This window comes from Callorhinus ursinus, unplaced genomic scaffold (genome assembly GCF_003265705.2).
Source record: "Callorhinus ursinus isolate GAN/ISIS: 27379988/994484 unplaced genomic scaffold, GSC_fseal_2.0 scaffold12, whole genome shotgun sequence".
Lineage (NCBI taxonomy): Eukaryota > Metazoa > Chordata > Mammalia > Carnivora > Otariidae > Callorhinus > Callorhinus ursinus.
In genome coordinates this window covers 13,253,988-13,273,476 of record NW_027397074.1, presented here as the reverse complement: position 1 = coordinate 13,273,476, position 19,489 = coordinate 13,253,988, and the positions used below count along the sequence as shown (strand labels likewise).

Below are 19,489 nucleotides of genomic sequence, written 5' to 3'. Positions count from 1 at the left end.
TATGATACAATGAATTAGAACATTGAACTGATTTGTGTGAACAATGCAAAATAAAGCGGGCTTGCAAAGACACTTTAATAGTTACCATTCACTGATGATTCATTATGAGCGAAGCATTGGTATAAGGACTGTGTGTTGTCCTTTCATTCTCACCACCACCCGGTATGGTGGGGATTATTATCATCCCCTTCCCTTATGTGAGGATGCGGAGGTACCGAGAAACTGAGAAATTTGCCAAGGGTCTCAGATTGCGTCATGGCTCAGCTCTTGAGTCAGCCTCATGCTGCATAGAGCCCAGGTGCCTGATCCTGTTTCTTAGGTCCTGGTCATTAGCAGTTCTTCCCTGATGCACTTAACGACCAGAGTGAACTTTAACATTTACAGAAGCACCATGCTTGTATTTGACTGATGATATAATTTTCATTTGTCAAAATTAACAGAGTTAAGAGTTGAAGAGGGACACATGCTCTGTTTAAGATCACTGGGTGGCCAAAAGAGATCTATAGACTTGTAAGATGTTGTGCCTTTTGATAAATGTATGGAAAAAGGTAGATTGTCATTGTGATCATTTGAGTTCATAATCACAATTTCATACAAGTGACTGTAAAATATTAACCCCAATGTGGTAAGTTGATCATTGGAAAAATATAAATCAATCTCTACAGATAGAAAAACATCATTAGTGAATTCCGTACAGCCTGTTACTAGTTAGTTCATCTAGTTAAAGTTTTTTTTGTTTTGTTTTGTTTTTGTATGAATGTGTTTTTGGACTTGGAATCAACCCTATGAGTTCAAAATCTTGTTTAAGTTATCTCTGTATCGACTGTCACTTCTCTCAGCACCTAGTGTTTTTATAAAAAGGGAACTGGTTAATTAAGTGTTGGATTAAATGCAGTAAGAACTACTCTTTTGATGGTTCTTATATTATACTTTTTTTTTAAAAGATTTTATTCATTTATTTGAGAGAGAGAGAATGAGAGATAGAGAGCACCAGAGGGAAGAGGGTCAGAGGGAGAAGCAGACTCCCTGCTGAGCAGGGAGCCTGATGTGGGACTCGATCCCGGGACTCTAGGATCATGACCTGAGCTGAAGGCAGTCGCCTAACCAACTGAGCCACCCAGGCACCCTTATATTATACTTTCTAAGTGTTGTATTTTTAAGGTTTTTCTCTAGGTAATTTACATGTCAAAGTCTGGTAAGCAGTAGCAAAGATTGGATGCAGGATAGGAATTACGGATATCTCCTGACCCACCCTCAAAAGATACACACACACCCACCTATGAGTTCCCCATAGCTACCATTAGCCATTCATTTCCAGATTGTATGCTAATAATAGAGTAGTCATCTTTGCTAGGAGAAGTATTCACAACGCTTACAGAGCACTCCTCTTTACACTTTAAAGAATACGGCATCTTCTCTTTGGAAATCATCTGTTCAGCCCTAGCACGTCCACATTTCCCATCCACTTCCAAGCATGTGAACAGCTTCCCTGTCCACCTTGTCTGTATCATATCTGAGAGTTTTGGACTAAAGTAGGTCAAATCCTACTATTTTTAAGTGGGCTATTCCAAAATATATAGTTATGACATACAGAATTCCTACCAGTTTGGGGTTATGGTGACAAAAAGTGCCTGTATACCACATTCCTACTTCTGAGATAATGATTGTAAGTCTCTCTTGGCATCTTCCTTCTTTCCTGATCCTGACTAATGAATTGAGATCAGCCAGTACCACCCATTGCTTGGATAGCTTTGGAAGAGTCTTAAAGTCTGTGCTTTGGGCATTAAAATACTGCCAGAATGTGACGTTAGAAAAATCAGCTAAAGTGAAAAATTATTTTGTTTTCAAAAATAATTTTTATGGTCACAGACTTAGCTTTGTTTTCTTTGCTTTCCATGGTTCACGCTTCCTTAGATGCTGACCAGAGATGCAGCCAGTATCAGTAGAGTTAGCTACTTTGAACAGCTGCAAGATTATTTTGAGGGATTTCTTAAAGGCCAACAGAAAATATAATAACCATTTTATCCAAAGAATGCTCTTTGATAAAGACTTAGCGTTGAACCTCTGAATCCACAGGAACTTGTTTGGTTCTATTGTTTTGTAAAGAGATTTCCCTTCAGTTGCATATTTTGAATTCTTGCACATGTGTGCATACTAAATCTGTTTCTTGAATAACAAGTAAGGAACCTTGAAGATCAGGATGTTCTGTATTTCTGGATTTCATGTTTTAAGTTTATTATATATATTTTGCCCTACAAGGTGGGCTTCTCATAGTCATGTGTACAGTTTATACTTCAGATGTAATAAAAATAACTTTTGAGAGATGACCTATTTCAGTCCCATAATAATGTAAACATTCTGTATTTCATAATCATCACAAAGGAAATCATATGGGTTAAGGATATTTATACCCAGGGATCATTAATGTCTGCAAGATTATTTGTTTGGAAAACCAGAAAATGACATTGATAACACAAAGAGGAAATGGACAAAAACTTTGGAACAGGAGAAGAAAAATGAAAGTTAATATACAAAGTTTCATTTCTTATGATGAATTGTAGGGTTTTTTTTTCATATTTTTTTTTGCATAGTCCCTTTAGCCTTTCTTTTTCCTTTCCTAATTTTAGATTTTAATACTAATTTACATGTGAATGACTTATTATATATATATTACACATATGTATATATAGGATACATGCATATGCATATATCTCATACATACAGTATTTTTCTTATCACATCCTTTTGAACCTGGCATAAAGAGAAGTCAGCTATCAATTCCATTTGAATATTTTCAACCTAAAACTCTTGCTATCTCAAAGAATCACAGTAAACCCACAAAACACGAGCTAGTCAACACTGAACTCCCACATATTAGACATGAGGAAGAAAACTAACCCACTTAGTAGTTACCATATATTCACCCATCCTGCAAATATATATGGAGTCACCACCTGTTCATTAGGCCCGAGAAAAGTCACTGTTCCCTTTGAATTTCTTTTCCAGATAAAGAGACAAAGAGCAGGTAAATAAATAAATGAATATCATCTCAAATAGTGGGAAGTGCTATGAAGAATATAAAACAAGTGGGCACCTGGGTGACTCAGCCATTAAGCATCTGCCTTTGGCTCAGGTCATGGTCCCAGGGTCCTGGGATCAAGTCCCACATCGGGCTCCATGCTCAGTGGGGCCTGCTTCTCCCTCTCCCACTCCCCCTGCTTGTGTTTCCTCTCTTGCTGTGTCTCTCTCTGTCAAATAAATAAAATCTTAAAAAAAAAAGAATATAAAATAAGAGAGTGACAGGCTCCAAGGACTCTACTTGGACTTTATTATATCTGTTTGAGGATACCCTGAAAACCATTGTTTTTGTACCTATTTTTAGATAAGAACCTCTGAGACTCAGAGCCTGAAGGCCTTGCCCCAAAACAAGAAGCATATATTAAGTGGCAAAATTAAGTTGTGTGTTTTTATCTCTGTAGTTCAAGGCCATGCTTTTGCCACCTGGTGTCCCTGAGGGAACCATTATTCAGGAACGCAGATATCAAGATACAAAAAAAATATATATATATATAAGTTTTCACATTACTTTTTTGGCAATATGTTCTTCTCAATAACTATCGAAGTACTATTTTTTGATCCTCCAAAAATTATATGTATTTTCATAGACAAGAAAAACTTGAAATCACCTTTAAAATTTTTTCTTCTATTGTATAACTAAAACAATATATTTAATAGAATGGTTCTTTGTTTTGTTGGAATCTTCTGAGAAATAAGTGGATTAATCTGTATATTTTTCTTTATTTATAAATTATTTAGCTGTGAAATGCAGCATGTGTCTCAGGAAGAGATTCATGGTTATTTGACTCATGTAACTTGTTTGATTTGACTAGTCTAACATTAGTTCTATTATCTTGATCAGCATGATATAAAAGTGAAGAAAACCAAACTGCGTAGGTTTTAACTGTTCCTGCTAGTTGTGAGATATCTGGATGTTTATTTTCTGTGCTGCCCTTTTCTTATTCGTAACACAGGAAGTGTAACAGTAAATCTAATGCATTAATTTATTCAATTCCAGTCAGGATATTGTTAAGGTGTGTTGACCCATGTAAAGCACCTCTAACCGTGTTTGGCATAGTAAGCATGTAATAAATGCTATCAATTATTATTTTTTGTGAAACGTTATTATCTTGCTCCATGTGAATGGTTGCAGACCAAAGGTTTCCTTCTGGAAACAATTTGAAAAATATTATGTAGCTCCCTCTTGTTTATAACACATATTAAAATTGCTTCCACGTACTCCCAAAGCATTTTCTACTGGAGTTAGTTTCCTGCAGTTAAGTACCACCCACAGATTGTGAATTTATTAAAGGTACTTTCCAGTATTTTTACTGTTGTGGTCTTCTAGTAGTTAATAAGCCCTTACAGTTTAAAAGATCATTGTTGGCCTTGATAAGAGTAGTGTCTTTGATTGGTTGGTAGCCCTCAGAGTGGGTTAAAGTGTATCGTAAAATCACTCAGGGTTTCAGACCACATGATGCAATCTAAAGTGGACATTTTTGTTGTTAAATTCATGGGAAAAGAAACTGGCTTGCTCTGAATACCTCTCCCTAAGTACTTAGTGAAGAAGCATTATCAATCTTATAGTAAGCACTCTCATGTAATATATGTATTTTTCTATAAAGCAAGTCATTGATGGTTTAATTTTGGAAAATGTGCCACATTTGAATGGAGTCACTTGTTTTCCCAGATGTATTTTCTCTAAACTGAGGCTGTTCAGTTGGGCTTCTGTGGTTTTAAGAGTTCAAGGATAATCTTATTGTGGATGAGATATTTAACTATAAACAGTTAATAACAATAGTTTCTGAGTGCCCATTACATTTCTGGCCTTGTTCTGGCAACAGGGGGATATATCAGCAAATAGAAGAGGCAAAACTCCCTATCATCCTGTGGTTTATATGCTGATATAGAAAGGCAGATCATACATAAGTACATTGCATAGCAAAATAGGAGGTGAAAAGTGCTATGGAGAGAAATGAATCATGGAAGTTAGCTAGAGAATGGTGGGGGTATGGTAGTCAAGTATGGTGGTAAGGAAAATAACTCACTGAGAGTGATGTTTTTACAAATACTTAAAGAAATTGCTGTTGCAAATCATGCAGATACTTGGGAAAGCAACATTTTTTGGCAAAAGGAACATCAAATGCAAAGGTTATAAGGTGAAAATGGTCTGCCATGTTTAAGGATCCTAAGGAAGACAGTATGGCTGAAAAACAGTTGGATGGGGGAAAGAAGTTCGACTAAATCAGAGAGTTAATAGAAGGGGGGAGAAAAGATTAGATCCTTCCCCTGTTGTCATTGTTAAAACATTGGCTTTTAGTCTGAGTGTTATGGAAATCCTACTGGAGAATTTTGGCACAGAGGTGACATAATCTGACTCACTGTTATAGGATCATTTTGGTTTCTGTGTTGTACATACGCTGAAAGGGAGAATTCAGGGAAACTGACATGTTGTAATAATGCAGGTGAGAAATGATGGTCTGTGGGCCAGACCAGTTGCAGTGGAGGTAGGAGAAGAGGATTATATGTAGGTAGAGCCAATAGGATTTTTTGATGGGTAGAATATGAAGTAAAAGATAGAAGGGTCAAATCTGACTCCATCTTTTGTTCTGTTTTGTTTTTAAGTTAAGGATGGAGATACCATTAATTGAGATGGTGAAGACTGTGAAAGAAATAGATTTGGGGGGGGAAATCAAGTGGACATATTTGTTTGAGAAGACAAGACTATTGGATGTCTAAGTGAGATGCCAGGAAGGCATTTGAGTATATAATTGCTAGAGTTTATGCAACATATCATTGGAGATATGAATTTGGCAGTTAGCCTATAGAAATTTTTAAATCCATGAGACTCTATAAGATAACTAAGGGATGTAGAAGAATTTGAAGGATTGAGTTCTGGGATTCTCTCAAGCAAGGAAAGTAGAGAAAAGAAGGATGAGCATCAGGGTGAACTGAAAAGAAGTGCCCAGAAAAATAATGTAGGAGAAAAATCAGGAGTTGAGGTGCCCAGGAAGTCAATGAAGAAAGTAAAGGAAAAGAGATTATCAGCAGTGTCATATTCAGCTAATGTGTCTTCAAAGATAAGTAAAAATTAACATTAAATTCAACAACAAAAGTTCACTGTTGACCTTGATAAAGGCAGTGTCTTTGAGTGTGGGAGCCATGGCACAATTAGGTTGGATACTTAAGAGCATGGGCTCAGGGGCTGTAGACAATTATAGATAATTCTTTCAAGGGTTTTTCCTGTAATGGAGACATGGGCAGTAGTAGTTGGGAGGAAAATAAAATCAAGAGATTTTTTTTTTATGAACTAAATTACACCATATTTATATTTTAGTTAAAATAATCTAGGAGAGAAATAATCCACGATTCAGAAGAGATGTGGGATAATCCATATGTTACTGAAGAAAATATTGATGAAATTCCATTCTTTTCTCTAAAAACAGGCTACTTTTATGTATTTTATTTTATTTTATTTTATTTTATATTTTTTAGGTAGGTTCCTTGTCCAGCAGAGAGCCCAGTGTGGAGCTTGAACTGAAGTCTGATGCTTAACTGACTGAGCCACCCAGGCGCCCCAGGCTACTTTTAGAACAAATATTAATGAAACTGGCTTGTTTTGCATATTGAACTATTATCTGGGTCATTGTCAGTGTCAGCTATTGTCTAGATGGAAAGAGAGGTCAAACAGATAAAAAACTATGTTTTAGGAGGAATGTGTTCAGTTTGATAGAGTGATACAGTTTTTTTTTTAATAAACATTTTATTTATTTATTTGACAGAAAGAGAGAGAGCACAAGCAGGGGGAGCAACAGAGGGAGAGGGAGAAGCAGGCTCCCCGCTGAGTAGGGAGTCTGATGTGAGGTTCAATCCCAGGACCCTGGGATCATGACCTGAGCCCAAGGCAGATGCTTAACGGACTGAGCCACCCAGGCGCCCCGAGCGATACAGTTTTTAAGTGGTATATATGTTAAGAAAGTTGATAAATAAAGATTTGGAAAGAAAACTCCAGAAAGGTGAAATAATAATCCCAAGTTCCTATAAGAGATAATTAAAAAAAAAAAAAAAAAAACAAAACTGATCCAAGTCTCCTGCTTTTCAGGTCAATGGTATTTATACTACAGTTTGTCTGCATCTAACCCTATTAATTCATAATAATTAAAATCTATTTAACACTGTATTTGAGCACTGTCCTAAACATTGATTGTGGAGGTTCACAAAGTGATGGAAGTTACACAATAATGTAAGATACAACATACGATGTAATATTACCATAGAAATATCACACAAAAAAACGTTCTTGGAATTAAGAAGATAATATAAAAATCACTGAGGTCTACCAAAGTTCAGTGATGTCCTCTGGGCAGGGTGAAAGAGAAGCAACATCATGAAACACTTTGGTTGTGTCTTTGGCTATGCATAAACCTGGAAGGCACATTAGGATGGTCATTGCTTAAGTAAAGGCAATTTTTTTTTTCTGGGATTAAACCCAGTCATCTCTTTTTCAGTTAAAAAAGTTCCTTTTAAACAGATGTTATATGTGGTTGTTTACTATTCCATAAATTATTAAGGAGATAAAATTTTGTATATGCAACTGCTTGTTTTAGGACTTCACTTACCTAAAATTTGACTCTAATTCCTTGGATCTTATTAAAGGAATTTTTACAATGAGATTCTTTCAACACGTGTAAAAATAAAAATTTAAGGTCATTTTAAAAAATGAATATCTTTTGTTTTTCATAGAAAATTTGACAAATTGCCTCTCTGCTTCTCAAGAACTAGTAATATATATTTTGCACTTTTGTAAGAGTCCTTTAAACATGCTGATTTAATCCTATTAATTAAAAAGAGGCATAAATTAGAACTAAGTGCTTTTTTACTTCCAAAGAAAGATACTCATAAAGAGATTTGTTTGAAGTCACAGTGAACCAGACACAGTCTAGAAAATAAGATAAATATTTCAGTAATCCCAGTGGCATGATGAACTGGAAGAAGCAATAGAATTTGTCTGTGGGTACATTATGTAAAAATGTAAGTAGAGTGTTTTGAAGAAGAATCTTGCTTTTCTAAGTAAATGCTAAATTTTCATATATAAAATATAGCTGTAATAGTTGACGGGGCTTCAAGTCAGAAGACCTAGATGTTAGCTCTTTCTCTGGCATGTACTGTTCATTAGAACGATGATTTGCTCTTTCCGAGTCTAGGTTTTCTCATCTGGAAAATAGTGGTAATCCTCTGGTTTTCCTTGAGGATCAAATTAAATAAAAGAGGGAAAGCTCCTTGAATGTTATAAAGCACAAAATGAATATTATGACAGGTTTCAAAGAGAGTCCAAACAATAGGTTATTGAATTAATTGAAGTAAAAATGGAAGATCTTAACAAATACAGTTATTTTTGGGCAACTCTGGTAGAATTTCTGCTGCTGCAAGTAACAGGAAATTTACTTGAAAGTCAAGAATAAATCATTGTCATTTTGTGTCTTCCTTCCAGGTTAATGCATATTAAGTATACATCCTTCTTTGTAAGAGAAAACTGAAGGCGAATAGTTCACATGTCATTGATTTAAACTAAGCAGGTCATTTATCACTTACAGCAATTAAGTTAGTTATAATTTAAGTTAGGTTAATTTAGAATAAATTAGGGATGTGCAGATTTGACCACTGTAGAATTGTAAAGGAAAAAAAAAACAACAATCTGGCCATCTTGCATAAATTAACACATGCCATGTTTTAAGTATTTGCAAGGAACTCTATCTAGTGTGGAAAAGAGGGGGTTCCAGCTCTTCTCTTCAGTGCAGTGGGGTCACTTTGCACTTTAGCTTTTCTACTCCAACTTTGGTTCGAGGATCCATAGCATCAGCATAATCTGGGAGCTTGTTAGAAGTGAACAAACTCAGCCCTTCACCCTCTTGTAAATGAGAAAGAAGAATCCCAGCTGATTTGAAAGCATGTTAAATCCTAAGAAGCTCTGTTCTAGAGTGTTCTGTTTTAGACCTCCTTCTCTTTCCCCACCCCCACCCCCAAGCATTTGGAGATAACAATAGGAACCTTTCATGACTGCAAAGCATTAGAGCCACAGTTGGGTCTCCTAATGGCACATTAACCTCTCTAAATTATTAATAAGCCTGTAATAAATTCTGATTTAGATGGAAGGTAGGTAAACCAACACACATAAGAATCACTAGTTTGAAAAATTGTTAGTTAAGTGTTTATTAGACTTCTTATGTGCAAGAAGTGGTGATGAATTACAGCATTGATTTAGACATTATTCTTATCTGCAAGGGCTTCTAGTTTTTTTTTAAGGGACAAAATAATTGCAAATATATTAATGCCATAGGATTAGGACATTTTTTGAAATGAATGCCATTGACGAATTTTGAATAAGATTGGGTATGAAATGGAACTTTGAACATTGGACAAAACTCGGACTTTATTGAATGAAGTATATATTGGCATTGGAGGATTTTGGTCATGAAATTGACCTAACTTAATTGTGATTTAGGAGGAAAAAACAGAATAGACAGCATCATGTGGTAGAGATTGGTGAAGAAGGAGGGCATAGAACAAAGTTGTTTATAAGTTAGTTATAGTAATTTAGAGAAGGAGTAATAGGGATCTTGGCTTGGCTGACAATAGGAGTAAATATTTGAGAAGGAAGAATAGAAAATTTGCATGATCAAATATGTAAGACTAAATTTAGCTGGATGTTGGTGTGAGGGAAGTGAAATAGACTTAGAAGTACCAATTATTTAAATACAGGAAAAAAGAGTTAAGGGACCAAGGAAGGAAAACTAAAAAGGATTTTGATTTTTTCAGCCTGGGAGCTAAGTCATGTCATTAAGTCATTAAACTCAGTAAGATCAGTTGATTAGGGGAAAAGGACAGTATGAAGCAGTCTATTGGAAATTCTGAACTGTGATTTGAGAGAGGCAGTGTTGTTTTAGGTGTCCATTTCAAATTCATCAGCAGAGATCTAGCAATTTGTAAGACAAAAACAATTATAGGAAACTATAAATGGAAAACATAATTTCATTGCTTGTGCCCTATGAATATGGCTTGAAATTCAGGAAAACATTATTCTATGACTGTATTTTTAATCTCCCTCTTGGAAGTCTGTGTGCGTATTTTAATGCATAGTCTCTGCACGCCTCTACCAGGAATATCTTCCTTGAGCATGTAAATAGAGGACATTTTCTGTAGAAAATCTAGAGAAAAATTCTACCAGTAATTGACATCTGTTTGTTGGGAATGAAAAACCAAACTAAAATTTTCCTGAATCACTGGAAATTAAATTTTAGATCAGATGTCACACTGAGTGCCCAGCATGGTAAATGAAAAACAGGAACAAAAACAAACAAAACCTAAGACATATTCAGTCCAATTATTTTAAACTTCATAATAGCAAGAGTGAAGAGGTGATTCAAATAACTTCCAGAAACAATAAAGACATATTCAAAGGCTGGGGATACGATGACATGAGACTTCTCAATCATGACTTTGAAACCCAGAACGTCGTGTTCACATGCCTCAGATCACTGAGGGTGAATGCTATTCAACCCAGAATTCTGTAGTTAGCCCACCTGTTAATAAGGGTAAATTAGAGGCATTTTTACACATGGAAAGTTTCAAAAATTTAAGTTTCAGTCACCCTCTCTTAGGAAGCTTCTGGAGATGTGCTCACCGAAGTTAAGAAAATAAATCAAGGAGGAAGACACAGGATCTAGGAAAGATGGGATTCATAATAGGAGAGAGGTAGAAGGAAGTTTGAGAAAGCTGTCTCTCAGGTGAGAGAACAACCAAGCCAGTTTGTAGGGAGAAGAAGAAAGGGCCCGGTAGAGATGTCTCCAGGAGAAAAACAAAAAATAATCTGATAGAATATCATATGAAAATTTTAGGGAGGCACTGTTCAGAAAGTGTGGAAAGATTTGATCATGATTTTAAAACTAAGCAAATGTCACAAACCGGGAAACTATTAATTAAAGCAACAGTATTTTTCAAGAAAGAAAGTATAAATCAGAAAACTACTTTTCTCAGTAGGGAAGAATATTTACATTGCGATAATAATGGAATCATTGAATACAGCTTTCATGAAAATGGGCATGTTATTATGTCAGGAGCTTGGTTGGAAGGAAAGAGGTGGCATCAGAAAGCTAAAATTCTCAGCTTCTGTAAATGGGAATTCAATGAAAATGTCTGAAATAATGTTTTAAAAGATAGTAGTATATTCATATTATTTAGAAACATAAAAAGGAGGGACACCTGGGTGGTTCAGTCGCTTAAACGTCTGCCTTCGACTCAGGTCATGAACCCAGGGTCATGGGATCGAGTCCTGCATCGGGCTTCTTGCTCAGCAAGGAGGCTGCTTCTCCCTCTGCTTGCCTCTCTCTCTCTCTCTCTGACAAATAAATAAAATCTCAAAAAAAAAGAAATATAAAGAGGAATAGAAAGTAAACTATTAAATGTTTTATTATGAGGACTAGATTAGAGGTGGACAGAGGAGGAGACAGATGCCTTACCTATGCCTTTTAATGTTACTTTTTGGTATGCATATACTTAATTTTGATGAGTATAATTAATTTAAAAAACTAATGTTAGAGAACATTGTCCTTTTAAAAATTATTCTCATAGCTCTTTGCTCTGTACATTAATTTGTCGTGATCTTAGCTTGAGGAATTATTTGTTCCTATCATATTTTTGCCTTGCTATTTAGAATCCATAGTAGGTGGTGTTTTATGGTATGTCCCTCTGATTTTGTAAAAATTAAATTTACATACTTGATTGAAAACCAGTCCATATTCATTTGTGACATGGTGTCTTGATTTTAAACATTCCTTAAAATTTCAACAGTGAGAAAATCTCAAGGCTATGAAGGGAGTTAAGAAAATAATTGTCACAGTAGAATCAGCCTTCCCGGAATTATCCTGTCAACCACTTCTGAGGAAGTTTGTTCTATTATAACCTTGTTTTTCTGGAAATATACTAGGTACTTATAATGTTAGTCTTTTTTTATAGGTCAGTGGGAAAAATTATCGTAGCAAAGCTTCTGAGAATTTAAAAGAACTAATTCAAAGTAAGAATGTAAAAGGACTCATAATCATAAATTATGACTCTCATGTGTGATGGATTATATAAGGCATCTGCTGTTGAAAGCTAGCCAATTAAGAATAAACCTGTGTTTCAAAAGCATAGATGTTGATGGAAGTGTGACAGTATAAAATTGCCACTCTCTCCTGCACATCCTGTCCTGGCAAGAACAAACCTCTAATGATATAATAGCCTTTATTTGTTTCTAATTTATGTTTCCTTACATGGTACCGTCTGATTTATTATTGACATAGATAATGTTCTAATACCTAACGAGCAGAATGATCTTCAACATTCCATTGCAAAAGAGCAAATGATAATCTGATTTTTTTTTTTTTTTGAAGGAAGAAAACAGGGCTGGACTTCTTACTTAGGAAAGTGTACAGATAATCAAATACCTACCATTTTGAAGTAGTCTTTTGTAAGGATTTTACATTTAAATAATATTTTTTTATATATTTGATATTGTTTGAGCAGCTAGTTATGGAGACTGAGTGTACATAAACAGAGAATAATTTGTGTTTTTGATAGGTGGAAGTGAGCTATCTTGGTAACCAAAATCTTTTCATATGATCTCAAGCCTCAGAAAACCAACTGAAAGTCAGGTGGGGCCAATTTAAGATGAGTTAAATTTCCAAAGTTTGATTCCAAGACAGAATCCATGCCTTTGCTTGGACCAAACACTGAGGAAGCAAATACAAGTTCACAGAGAGCCAAAGGAACTCAATGAGCCACAACATTAGGGACTAATTTTCATTTTGGAATGAATAGCTAGCTCCCATTACTCCACTCCTGACCCAAACCGAAAACAGGCTTTTTTGGGGGGGAATGGTTTGGTAGCCAAAACATTTCTGGAAACTATGGGAATAAGGAATTCCACAGAAGGAATCTTTAGATACTAACAGTCAGCATGAAAGCCCTGGGTATTCAGAGATCAAGGAAGGAAAGCTGAATTTATGGGGAAGACAATAATAAAAACTTCTCTACTTCTTTACTTAGCTTTTCAAAGAACACATTGGAGAGGTGACCATATTTCAAGAAACCTCAGAACTGCCTTACTGATATAATGGTCATTTCCTTTCAGGAAAAATAAGAGTGGATGTGGCAAGGATTTGTGCTAAATATCTTTAGATGGTAGGGAGAAGCAATCGGGTTTTGATCTGGGTCCATTTTGTGTTGGAAGCTTTCTCTGCTGAGGAATTCTATTCCTTACATTGGAGTAGATTAACAATTGACTTTCCTCCAAGGTGGTTTTCTTTTTACCCCACAAAGTTCTGCCTTTAGTAACTTTATCTTCTTAAAAAAAATGTTAAGTGTTCTTCTTTAAAGGATGTGGGAAGCCATTTTTTAGCTATGTAGTCTTCTTGTGAGAGAGACTGTCATCTCCACCCAGTTCAGGATTTCTAGCAATAAATGTGATTTCAAGGGTATGGGATCTTGTACACTTAAGTCAAACATTGAGGAAGTCTGTGTTGCTTAATCCTAAATTTATTAGATTCAAAGTGACTAACCACTCCCTTCCTTTCTGGGGTGAAGAGGAAGAATGTAGACCATCAGGTCAAATGTTCTTCAGGCTGAATGAACAATTGTATTAAGGGACACTAAAAGGGAGATACAAAGAATTCTTTTCAGAACAGATGTTTATTTCAAATAGGAGCAGGGATTATGGGATCTGTAGCCTTCCCCTCACATAGAGGGGCATCTGGCTGTGAGTGAGGAGTTTCACTGTTGCTGAGCTTCACCATTAAGAGCAAATTGGTTTTGTGAAGCCCACTTAACCATTCTGGACCTCACTGCATTGGTAACACGTGAGTCCAACAAGGATCACTGATAGAATGAATTTCCTTTTAGTTGGAATTTCTTTATGTTATATTTCTGTTTTTCCCAAAGGTAGAGGCGATCTGCTCCAAGGGACAGAGCAATGCCCAGGAATAGGTGTGGATGAGAGTTTACTTCATACCTCCTTAATTTTAACAAAGTCAGGCATAAGGTTCTAATGCCATAGAACTCGATTATTGGAAGGAGCTTAGAGACCATTCCGTGTCTCCACCCGCACATAATGATGAGAGAACTGAAGTAGCATTATTTGTCTTGCTAAAAGAAATGCAGATGGGGATTTCTTTCCATTTTACTATTAAAGATTTAACAGTCTACGACTTTTAAGTACTCTTGGCCTCCATCACAAGCATATTTCATTTTTGCTGTGGATGAGCATTTCCTCTGCACTAGGCTGTCAGATCCATGAGCGTGGAACTTGCTATCAGAGTCTTTGCAACATGTGCAGAGTACCTGGTGGTCTTAGGTGACTCAGTTGTTTGCCTTCAAGGTCAAGTTTTATAAAGGTAGTGACTCATTTTTTTTAATGCTAGAAATGAGAAATTATTCTAAATATGGTTATTAACTACAGGTGGGAAATACAGTTTCTGTGACTTTTGGAGAGGTATTAGGAGATGTTGATGAAGACTCTGGACATAACCTTCAGAAAAATGCACATGCACATATAGACATAGGAAAAATCATGTTATTTATAGGGTTTTTGATCCTCAGAACCATCCTGTTGCTCTGCAGTGGCTTATTGATCATGGAGCATGAACACTTTGTGTCATCATTTGATTAAAATCCATCATGGAAATAATTTCCATGTTTACCCTAGTGGAATAAATTAACAATCCTTGTTTCATTTATTTCAGAAATAACCAGCTTGTAGCTTTTCCAAAAGTATATTGCTAGACCAAGAGTGGGAGTTTGAGGGCCTGGGACATTGAGTGACACTACAAACTGAGAATAAGGTGATAGGACAATGAATTGCTAAAAGAACAGTTAGAAGGAGTGATTATGGTGGATTAGGTCAAAGGTTTAGGTAGAACAAAGAAAGCAGTTAGGACCTAGAGGCAAATGCTGCTGTCATCTGAGGAGATGTGAGGCTGGCTGAGTTTGTACAGAGCAGGCCTTCTCTGAATGGCACGTGTGAAGCAACATGCTCACCCCACCATGCAGAGTTTCTGTTCAAAGGATTATAAACTGTGGACAGTCTTAAATTTAAAATTACATGTCTGAGAGTTGCCAGTTTAGGAGAAGAAAAAAATAAAGCTCTGAAATACATTGCCAAATTTTAGTCTTTAACGTTCATGAGTTTTCAGCCTGTAGAGCCAGCATCCATTTCTGATTCCAGAAATCCTGGGAATGTATTAGCTTTAGGTGTGAAGATGCGGGCTCTGGACTTAAATACCACCACCTCTGGTGTTTTTTTTTTTTTTTTTTTTTCCCGGGCTTTAGTTGATGATACTGTGGAAACAAAAATGACTTTGCTTGGTTTGGCAGAAATGCAAGAAAGATAAGCTGCTTGGGGAAGAGGGAACCTGTTCCAATCCCTGTCCCAAGGTCTTTTCAAAATGTATGCGTCAGCCTGAGAAATTTTCATATGTAATGCCTAAGTCTAATTATTTAGTTTGGCTACAAAGGATTGGCGAAGCATGCTTTTAATCGTTTTGATGCTAACATTGTCACAAGGCAACATTAAATCATTTTGAAATGATAATACTTTACGTTAGTCACTATTTTCGCAGCTGTTTTTCCTTGTCACATTTGAAACTAAACCCAATAGAATTGGCTATAGTAAAAGAAAAGAAAGCAAGTGACTACCTCAAGTTTATTTTCCTGGCGGTACCACTAGAAACAACAAATGAGATGCAAGATTCTTAAACGTCTTGCTCCCCTCATTGGCATTGCTATAATTCAGGGACTTAACATCTTTCAGAAACTTCTGGGTAGTCCCCTTGCTCCCACTTTTCCAATTCTCATCCATCCTGAACACTGCAGCCAGACTTTTTTTCCAACACTCAGTTAAAGTCTTTGTCACTTTTCTGTGTAATATGTTTTAGTGGCTTCTTGTTACCTAGATGATAACAAAACTCCCCAGCGTGCCATTTTGGGCTCGATTATCTGGAGGCTGCCTTGATGTCCAGCCTTACATATTCTGTATGTTCTAGCATACCAAACTATACTTCAATTCCACAAATATTAGTAAGTACTTAATTTGTCTCCAAGACACTGAGCTAGTGCTGTGGATTCGAAGATAAGTTAGACATAGTTTTTGTGCTGAAGGAGCTCACACTGCAGAGTAGGAGACATATTAAAAATGCAGTGTGTGAGGGCACCTGGGTTGCTCAGTCGGTTAAGTGTCTGCTTTTGGCTCAGGTCATGATCCCAGGGTCATGGGATTGAGCCCCACATTGGGCTACCTGCTTAGCGGGGAGCGTGCTTCTCCCTCTCCCTCTGCCCCTCCCCCTGCTTGTTTTCTCTCTCTCAGATAAATAAAATTTTTTAAAAATTTTTTTAAAATGCTGTGTGTGAATGTGATATATGATGATATATGCCCTAGTACATTCCCGTGTTCTTCTGCCTTGAATAAACTTTTCTTTATATCTTTCCTGTAAAGCTTCCATTTGTCTTTCAACACTATTGTCAATTATCATCTTCTTTTATACGGTGATGCACAATTACTTGAAAGATTTCTTTTGTGTATAGTTGTATTAGAATTTATTTCACTTATATTGTATTTTGTGTATGTATCTATTTATGGATTGTTCTGTGAGCCCCTTGAAGGCAGGGCTTGGTCAGGACTACACCCTTAACTACATGCTCAATACCTAACATGTAATAGATTCTTATAAATATTTGTGGACTGGATAGCTTTTTTTTTTTTTTTTTTAAGTAGGCTCCATGCCCAGTGTGGAGCCCAGTGTGGGGCTTGAACTCATAACCCGGAGATCAAGACATAAGCTGAGATCAAGAGTTGGACACTTAACTGAGCCACCCAGGTGCCCCCTGAATAGTTTTTTAATATTAGTCCACTATTATAAAAAAAAAATACAGAGAAGTTCTCATCTTCACGACTCAGGTTTAATGGAAGACAAGATAACATTCTTCTTTGATAGAACTTACTTTTCCCAAACTGGAATTTAATAATCATACTCAAAGTAACAGTTAATATTTATTGAACTTTTCCTATCTTCAAGCTATTGTTTTAAGAACCTTATATAATTATCTCCTTTAATCATCCTAACACTTATATGAGTTGGGAAATATAATGACTTCCTTTTTATAGATTTTGTAGAAAGTTTAAAAAATACATCATCATGATTGTAATAGCTGATATATAGCACTTACTGTGTACCAGGCACCATTATAATGCTGATCGTATATTAAGTCCTTTATTCTTCACACCTCCATGATTTATTAATAGCTTATATTATTCTTTCCTCAGCTCTGCTTTATAGTTAGTATGGAATGTTTATTGGATATGAGTCCTACAAAAATAAGCTTACTGTATTTGGAGATGCTAGAAAATATTATTCCATGTGCCTCTGGTCTGAAAAACTATTAAAGTTATATCTAGCTTAATAGAAAATAATTAGTGTAGAGTTCAGACTTGTATCCAGTGTACATAAAGCATGATTCATAAACATTAATAAGACCACCCTGACCTGAGAAATTGATATATAGTATCATATATTCTTGAGCATACAACCTTTTGGTTTGTCAAAACTAAGATCAAAATCTGTCTTGCTCAATAAGGGAAGTAACATTTAACCATTGTAAATTAGGAAAGAGTGAAGGGAATTCTCAAAAATATGAAATAATAAAGCCCACAGTTGATGTGTGGAACATATAGGCTTTAAATTTCAAAGACCAAAGATAAATTTTATTAGGGGTTGAAAACTGCCATAATACATTTTAAGCAGTATCTTGATACCTATTTCTGAGACATTGTCTCTTTATATTTTTCTCATCAATTAATAATGACTTACTTGAAAATAATGTTTTAGTTTTAAGGTCTAGAAGTATCTAATGGACCTTAATAAGTAATGAGTGATATTATTACTTTATTGGTATTTAGTATTATACAGTTGTAGAAAATGAGAAGGTATGACAAGTACTTGAGGCAAAATCTATTGAAAAGATTTGGATTTCTGTAAACCCAGACCTAAGTTTAAATAAGAGTCGGTCCATATCACAACTGTGAATGAAAAAAAGAATTAGAACTTACAGACAAGTGTCAAAGAGAAATGGGGACTGGGACTGAGGTTATAGCATCAGTTTTACCACCATGTGATGTTGTGACTTTAGGGCATGTGGCTTCACCTTGGAGGAATTAAACACCTTCGTTTATAAAATCATGAATTTGTATTAATTGATTTTCAAGGTCCCTTCCTGCTTTACAATTTTGATCCCATTATTGGTTCAGGATCATATATCTTTCAGAATCCATTTTCTTACATTTGGGTTTCTCTGTTTACTTCATGAATACATAAAATAGGAACAGTATAATCCTCCAAACACAGTCATGAATCTTAACATTATCAAAAGTAGAGGGCAGAGAAATGCTCTGAGGTTTATCACACACTTAGTTTGATGCTTATTTTGCATATATTGATTGATTTAACCAGTGTGCAAATGTACTGTAGATTGATGTTTTAATTTATAACTTAAGAAGATGACCAGAGTTGTGAAATATTTTGCATTTAATTGCTTTGATACTCATTTTAGTATCTTGCATTTTTTCATGTGTAAGATCAATATTGTATCAGTAAAATACAAATGTCATAAATCACACTGATTTCTAAATGAATGTGTGCTTAAAACTGTATATTGTTTGCTTATATCTAAATTGGAGCATTTGTGCTGTATATATTCATTTACAGAGTGCAAAAATGTATGTATTGAGGCAAATAAGTATTTTTCTAATTAATTTTTTCTTTCTTTCTATTTCTCTTTTACTTTCCCATAGACTTGCTGCTTTCAAATAGCTGCATTCCCTTTTTGGGTTCATCAGAAGGACTAGATTTCCAAACCATCCTGTTGGATGAGGAGAGGGGCAGGCTGCTTGTAGGAGCCAAGGACCACATCTTCCTGCTCAGTCTGGTTGACTTAAACAAAAATTTTAAGAAGGTTAGTTTATTTATTTGTAGTTGACTGAATATGCATTTATCTTCATCCATGCCTTTCTTTTAAGTGACTCAGTGTCAAATGCACTAGGTCTTTTACATGTCCAAAAAGAACACATTAAAAGAACACCTTGCTTCAGATACACATTTTGGATTTTTGTGGATTTAAGTACATATACATGTTCTCTGTTAAGAGTGAATAAGCATCATAATAAAGCCTTTGAAGATATGAATGAAAGAGATTATACAAGAGAAAAGCAATGGTTTAGATTGAAAAGCTGGCAAATGAGTTATTCATCAATAATTAACATTTATATCTATAGCAATTATTGTAGAATTAAATTTTTATTAACTTTCAATGAACAAATAACCATACTTTAAATTGGCAGTGTGACTATGGT

At 35.5% G+C, this 19,489-nt stretch overlaps 1 protein-coding gene across 2 annotated transcripts in view; it reads left to right on the top strand.

The window, feature by feature from the left end:
* Positions 1 to 19,489, top strand: part of SEMA3D (semaphorin 3D) — a 197,685-nt gene that overhangs the window by 71,109 nt on the left and 107,087 nt on the right. For both annotated transcript variants that reach the window (XM_025873256.2, XM_073898732.1), the window contains exon 3: positions 18,932 to 19,092. In XM_025873256.2, coding sequence (XP_025729041.1) covers positions 18,932 to 19,092 — 161 coding nt within the window. The remainder of the gene's footprint in view (positions 1 to 18,931; positions 19,093 to 19,489) is intronic.